The sequence below is a fragment of the Fonticula alba genome (genome assembly GCF_000388065.1).
Source record: "Fonticula alba strain ATCC 38817 unplaced genomic scaffold supercont2.1, whole genome shotgun sequence".
Lineage (NCBI taxonomy): Eukaryota > Rotosphaerida > Fonticulaceae > Fonticula > Fonticula alba.
In genome coordinates this window covers 4502291-4509184 of record NW_009242971.1, presented here as the reverse complement: position 1 = coordinate 4509184, position 6894 = coordinate 4502291, and the positions used below count along the sequence as shown (strand labels likewise).

The following is a 6894-nucleotide window of genomic DNA, read 5'->3' as shown; positions in this document are numbered from 1 at the left end:
CCCCCCCCCCCCCGCCCGTGCCACTGACGTTTCGTGTTTCCGCCATCCTGGCCTCCGAATTAGATCCTCGCCCGCACCGCCGCGTCCCCTGGGCGCGCCACACAGCCCTGGCAACCAGTTTGTCGCCGGTGCCGCATCTTCCCTCTCGCCTGGACCCACACCGCTACCGCCATTCACCCGGGGAGGCGCCCCCTCGACGGCTGGCCCGTCCGATGGCTTCGCCAGTCCCTTTCCTTCATTTCCGGCCCCGGGCGCTGGGTCGCCAGAGCACCCCCATCCGGAACTACGCTCGGCTGGGCGTCCCCCGACAGCGCCCGGGCGAGTGACCCACGTCTCGGGTGATAGGACCCATAGCAGTAGCACCCACAACGCCAGCACCGGCAATGACACCGCCAGCGGCAGCAACAGCGCCACCGCCACAGGGACTGTCGCCGGTGGTGCTGGTGGTGAGGGTGGGGGGAGTGCTGTCGGCACAGTGTCGCCCCTTTCCCCGACCGGCATCAGCCCCGGACATGGTGCCTCACCCACAGACGCCAGCCCCGGGCCCGGGCCATATGCCCGGTCCGCAGCATCCCATCCATACCAATCGTCGCCGGCATACCAAGCCCCCTTGCCACAATCGCCAAATGGGCCACCCCTGCATCAGCAAGCATCACCGATACACGGTCCGGCTGCGGCTGCGGCTCCGGCCTCGACTCAGGCGCCCACTGTCGGGTCGAATTTGGCTGCCGCGCCGTCGCCATCACCTTCGCCATCGCCATCACATGCGCCGACATCCACTCCGCCGGGCTACATGTCCCCGACATACTCCCATCCAGGTCCAGGGCCGGCCGGTCAATCGATCTTCTCCCACCCGCCCTCACCGTACGGCAGTGGACACCAGCAATCCTACCCGTACCAGCAGCTGTCGGTGCCAGCACCGCCGGCCGTCTCGCCCTCCGAGCCGGGCCCGGCCCCGCGTGCTCCGGGGCACAATGCGCCACCTTTCCGGCTCATTCTCCCACCGTCCACCGTTACCGGCGGGACTGCCGCCTCTTCCCTTCCAGGTGGCCCGTCCGGCGCCGGCGCGGCCCCGGTCTCCAGCTCGAGCGCCGTGCTTCTGATGGGCGCCTCCGCGGCGGCCGCAGCCGGGGCCGGTGGCGGGGACCCCACTACCGGAACGACCTCCACCCGGACCACCTCCCCCTTGTTGATTGGGCGCGAGCGCGATGCTTCCGGCAGGCGCAGCACCACGGTCCCGCCCGCCACCGCACCGCGGCGCCCGCGCACGGCGGCCTCCGACGCGGCGGCTCCCTTCCAAACACCAGGACCGACTGCATCGTCTCTGCGTGCTGGTATGCTCTCGGATTGCCCTCCCCCTCCTCGGTTTCCCCCCCCCCCCCCTGATTGCCATGGTTCCCCACATGCCCAGCCATTGACCCCTGTCCTGTCCTCCACTTTGACCAGGCACCTTGCCCGGGTTGCCCACACGTCCGGCCTCCTCAACCTCGCACACATACCAACCTCCCTCGTACCTGCCACAAGCTTCCTTCCATTCGGCGACGTCCGTCACTGGTGGCCATCCGTATGGGCAGTACTCGCCCTTCCATGGGGCTCCGATGCAGCAAGCGTCCTTGAGTGCTTCGCCTGCAATGGCAGCCGGCGCCGGCGTCGGCAACCCCAGCGGCGGTGGTGCCACTGTCCCTGGACAATCGGCCTCGGCACTGCTGCAACTGTCGGCATTCGATGCAAATGCCAATGCCGGGGCCACCCCGGAGGCGGCGCTCGCCACCACCGAGTCCATCCTCTCGGCGACGGCCGCCGATCTGACGGTCGGGCATTTCGCACCCGGCAATGTCGACGCACCTTCGGGCACCAGTGTGCGGAGTTTGCTGCCCCCGATGATGCCGGCCACAAGTGCCGGGGCCGGGTCCCTGTTGAATCCCCTTCCCCCGGTTCCCGGGACCGCGGAGCGCAAGCCGCTGGCCGTCTTTGTTCCCCGGCCCGGGGCAGTGGGCAAGTTGACCGGGCGTCGGTATTTCGTGGCCGAGGCATCTTCCACCTTCCACACGGCGGCCATTTTGTTGAATGATGCTCTTCGCTCGCTCCAGGCCAATCTCGAGAGCGCCACCGATCCCGATATCATCCGTGGCCATCTGGAATCACCGGTGGCCAATCCGGTGGCGCAGGCGCTTGCCGGTGCTGATGGCGATCAGTTGGCCGAGTTCGTCCGGTCCTCCGTTCGGGCCCTTGGCGGTTCGGTGGATCCCTTTTTCTCGCACGAGGTCACCCACTTGATCAGTAATCCCTGTGCGGCGGCGGCCTCCCTGGCCGCCCAGACACATCATCGGTCGTTGCCCGGTACGCCGGAATTCAACACCGGCCCCGGGGGCGTGCACTCACCAACCGGTCGACTGAGCACCCCGGGAGGCACTAGCAGCCACAATGCCGCCCTGTATCACACTCGCAATCGTGTGCGGGTGACAAGTCCGGCTGCTGGAATTGTCAGCCCGGCCTCGTCGGCTGCGGCGGCAGCCGCCGCCGCCGCCGCCGCCGGTGGTACGCGTGCTCCTGCCTTTGGCATCGGCCCCCTCCCGCTCCGCCTCCCCATGCCTTTCGCGCCTGCCGCTGACCCTGGCCCCATATTCTCGACTCTGTGTGCCTTCTTGCACCCTGCCACTATGCCCCTCAGCTGGCCTTGGACAGCAGGGATCTCCGTCCGGCACTCCGCTGGCCATCAGCCAGGTGAATCAGCCGCCGCAGCTGCCTGGTAGCGCGCGCGTGCGGCTGACTGCACACGCGGGAAATCTCCCCCCCGGCGCGGCCGGACAGTATACCTCCGCCATCGCGACCCCTTCATTTGGCAATTTGGCGCCCACGCCCCCGAGCCGGGCCTCCGGCCTGGCATTCGAGTCCTCCAGTGCCCAGTCGGTGTACTCGCCGCCGGGACTTGCCGGGGGCACACCGGCCGCCTCGCCGCCGGCCGGGCTCGCTGTGACGGCCTCTTCACGCTCGCGGTCACAGCATGTCAGAGTGCGCTCTACTTTGCCCCGGCTCCCTGGTCCTCCACATTGGCCGACTTCCATATGTTGACTTTCTATTCTGCATGTGCTGTTTGCGCTCGTTGGCCTCGTGTTTCTGCCCACACAAAAGTCCTACCGGCCGCTCACCCCCAACGAGGCCGGCTGCCTGAAGGTGGCCATGGAGTTTGGCATCCGGATCTGGACCATCGAGAAGCTCCTCAACCTCCTGACACCGCTGATGATGGTCGAGCCAGGGTCAGGTGCTCCCTCTGGCCCTTCGTCCCGGGTGGCGGCCTCGGTGGCTGCGGCCACGCAACGCATTAGCATGCGCGCGCCGGCCGTGCTTTCTGGCCCGCAGTCGCCGACCGCCGCTGTGGCCGCCGTCGCAGCCGCTCTCCCTCCGACGGTTCCCGTGCTGAAGCGTTCCTCTCGAGCCTCCAAGCAGGTGCGACCCCCCTCTACCCGGGGCCCGATGGCTGGCCGGCCTCGTCGTTTTCTGTTGCTCCCCTGCGATGGTTGCCCTGACTAATGCCATCCCCCCCCCCTCCCTCATTCGGATGGTAGACACGCTCTTTCATCCCGATTCAGCACCCCTCCATCCTGATCGAAGATGCGCAGCAGCAATTCCGGCCGCTGTACAAGGTGTTTACCGGCGGCCTGGGCGTCGGCAGCGGCAACAGCAGCAGCCAGCGCTCCCCCTCCACCTCGGTGCCAATTCTTTACCTCTTCCCGAGTGAGAGCAGCCTCTGCCCCTTCGTCATGCTCACAGCGCCGCAGCTCGAGGCGGCGGCCAAGTTGCGCTTCCAGAATCGCAAGCCTGCTCCCCGGCAGCCCGTGGGGCAGCGTCGTGACCGGAAGAGCGTCTCCAGGTGCGTTTCCATGGGGCTTTCATCCCGCTCCCCCCCCCCCCTCTCCCGGCGCTTCCTGCTTGACCTGCTCTATATTGACATCCGTACTCGCACGCACGCACGCACGCACGCACGCACGCACGCACGCACGCGCGCACACACACGCACGCGCGCACACGCACGCACGAATGTACTCACGTCGTCTCTGCGAACAACCAACCCTCAGACTTCAACGCCAGGAGAATGACCGGAATTACCAGCGGTTCCTGGCTCTCTCAACCGCAGATCGAATTCAGGCCGCGCGGAAGCTCGGCCCCGCCCAGGGATATTGTGAATGCTGTCAGCGTGCCTTCTCCGATGTCGAGCGGGTGCGTTCTTCTTCATTTCGTGCTCCTCTCCTTCGCTCGCTCTTCCCCCCTCCCTCTTCCCCCTCCCCCCCCCCCCCATTCCCCGCCCGGCCATCTTCCTTTGTCCACTTCCCCCCTTTGCCTGCCCCAATCACAGACTCCTGACCGTGTGGGTGACTGCATCGCAGCATTTCGCCAACAATGAGCATCGGCGCTTTGCCCGAAACAACAACAACTACACGGAGATTGATCGGATGTTCCAGTTTCTGGCCCAGCGTCAGGCAGTTGGCTTTGCACAGCCACCCATGATCGAGGTGCCCAATTACCCGGCAACCCCGCCACCAAGCTCGCCGACCGCCGACCGCGCTCGGGCCCCGGCCGACGGGCCGCACTCCCACCAACCGAAGGCTCCCGCAGCCGGGAGTACCTTGTCCACCGACAAGCAGCCGATGCCGAATGGGGGCACGGTCCCGGGGCTGGCCGCCGAGTCGATATCCGAACTGGCGGCCGATTCCGGGGCCAAGAAGCCCCGGGCCTCGCGACCGAAGGCCACCAGCACGCGGTCGCGCGCCGCTCCGCCCCCCCAGGGCGAGCAGTTGCCGCCTCACTCGCAAGCGCCCCAAGAAACCATGGCGAAGGCCGAGCTGGTCAGTCAGCCCCCAGTAGCCAAGCGCTCCCGGTCTTCAAGCTCCCTGTCTGTCAGTGGCCTGCCCCTGCCGCCGCGTCCGCCCGGCGGGGCGAATGTCGGTCTTTCCACGCCGGACGCCTCGGCCACCCTGACCCCTGCGGCCTTCGGTCCCGGGGGCGGGACACCGGGGCTCTCCTCGCCGATGGCCTCAGCCCCCGGGGCCGGAGCCGGCCATCATGGTCACCACACAAGTGCCGATCGCTCTTCACAGGCAACCATCCGGCCGCCCTCCTCGATGTCCACTTCCACTTTGGCGCATGGGCCCCTGTCCACGGCCAGCCAGCCCATCGGTGGTGGGGCTGACCGTGGGCCTGGTCCCTCGTCGCCCGGGGTGGTGGACCTGTCCGGGCGTCCGGTGGCCGCGGCCCTGGCCTCCCAGTCCATGTCCAACCTCTTTGACTTTGCCGGGCGGGTGTCCAGCATGCCTGCCGGCGAGATGGGTAGCCCGGCCACCGCCGGTGCCTCACGTGGCCCGGCCCCCTTCGGGCCGGGGGCTTCGGCTGAGTCGACCACGGCCGAGTCGCCCGTTCCCCATGGGCCTCCGGGGAAGTCGCCCTTCACCGGGGCGCGGCCCTCTTCGGCCTCGGCCCCCGGGCCGGCGCCCGGCGTTCCGGCCACGGCACATGGCCAGCCAGCACACCCGTCACCCCTGTCCGGGTATTACCAGTCACCTCAAGGTGGAGCGGCTACAACGCCGGCCGGTCCGCCGCCGCCGCCGACGACGACGACAGCCACCCCGCATCATCAGTCGCTCTTGCATCATCCCCAGATGGAGCATGCGCCGTCCCTCACCGGGGGCGGTCTGCTGCACCTGCTGTCCCCGGCTCCCCCTGGGCAGGACACCGCTCTGGGCATGCTGGCGGGCGGCTCGCCCGGCGTATATACCAGCACCCCGGTGCATCCCGGCACCGGAGAGCTCCGGACCCCGGCTCCCCCGCAGCTGCCAGTCACCTCGTCGGACATGATCTCGCCCTTCCACAACTATGGGCCCTTCGCACATCTGTACCCTCACCTGTCTGGGTTTGGCGGGTCGTCGGGTGCTGCCGCTGCCGCGGCGATGGCAGCTGCCGCCGCGGCAACGGCAGCTGCCACCACTGCAGTCATGAACACCACCACCGGGTCGCCCCTCCCCGGGGCCAGGCCTCCGTCGTCCGGTGCTGGCAACATGACCTGGGCGCATTACCCCCTGTATCATCAGCATCTTTCGCCGGCCACGGTGTCCGGGCCGCTGTTCTCCCCGTCCCCCGTGGCTCCATCCTACTCGCCGCTCACCTTTCAGCGTGTCTTCTACCAGGCCCTAGAGCCGGTAGATCCACAGGCGGTGGCGGCCGTGGCAGCTGCGACCGCCGCGGCAGCCTCGGTCTCCCCTGGTCCTGGGGCCCTTTCACCGGCCGGCTCGATGGCGCGAAGCCCTTCCCCTGCCGGCTCTTCACTTCTGTGGCGCCAGCAGCAGCAGCAGCGACAGCAGCAGCGACAGCAGCAACAGCAGCAACAGCAACAGCAACAACAACAGCAGCAGCAGCAACAGCAACAACAACAGCAGCAACAACAGCAGCAGCAACAGCAACAGCAGCAGCAGCAGCAGCAGCAGCAGCAACACCGCTTCCACTACCAGCCCCCGCCCTCGGTGGCGCACTTTTATCCCCATCCGACACAGCTGCCGACGCTGCTGGCACAACAGCAGCAGCACCAACACCCGCAAGTGCAACTGTACCAGCAGCCATCGGCACCGGCGCCGGCGCCGCTCTCACCACACCCATCCCAGCATTTTGCGCCATCGCCGCACCAGTATCACTCCTCGCACTCGGGGCCAGCGCCGCACCAGTCGCCCGGACACCCGAGCTGGAGCGGCGACCCGAACCACCACCATCCCCCTCAGCGTGATAGCCGGTAAGGGTCGCGTCTGCGCGACACCGGTCCCCCCCCCCCCCCCCCCCAACTCCAGTCTGAACTCCAGTCACCTTGCAAGGCCGTAGTAGCTACTGATTGGCAGGCAGCAATGGCACACG

At 67.9% G+C, this 6894-nt stretch overlaps 1 protein-coding gene across 1 annotated transcript in view; it reads left to right on the top strand.

The window, feature by feature from the left end:
- Nucleotides 1-6779, top strand: part of H696_00967 (hypothetical protein) — a gene marked incomplete at both ends in the record, with an annotated part of 8097 nt that extends 1318 nt beyond the window's left edge. The window contains 7 exons of the mRNA XM_009494856.1: nt 64-1334; nt 1447-2538; nt 2672-3012; nt 3133-3447; nt 3567-3871; nt 4077-4218; nt 4386-6779. Of these exons, the coding sequence (XP_009493131.1) occupies nt 64-1334; nt 1447-2538; nt 2672-3012; nt 3133-3447; nt 3567-3871; nt 4077-4218; nt 4386-6779 (5860 nt within the window). The remainder of the gene's footprint in view (nt 1-63; nt 1335-1446; nt 2539-2671; nt 3013-3132; nt 3448-3566; nt 3872-4076; nt 4219-4385) is intronic.
- Nucleotides 6780-6894: the final 115 nt, after the last annotated feature.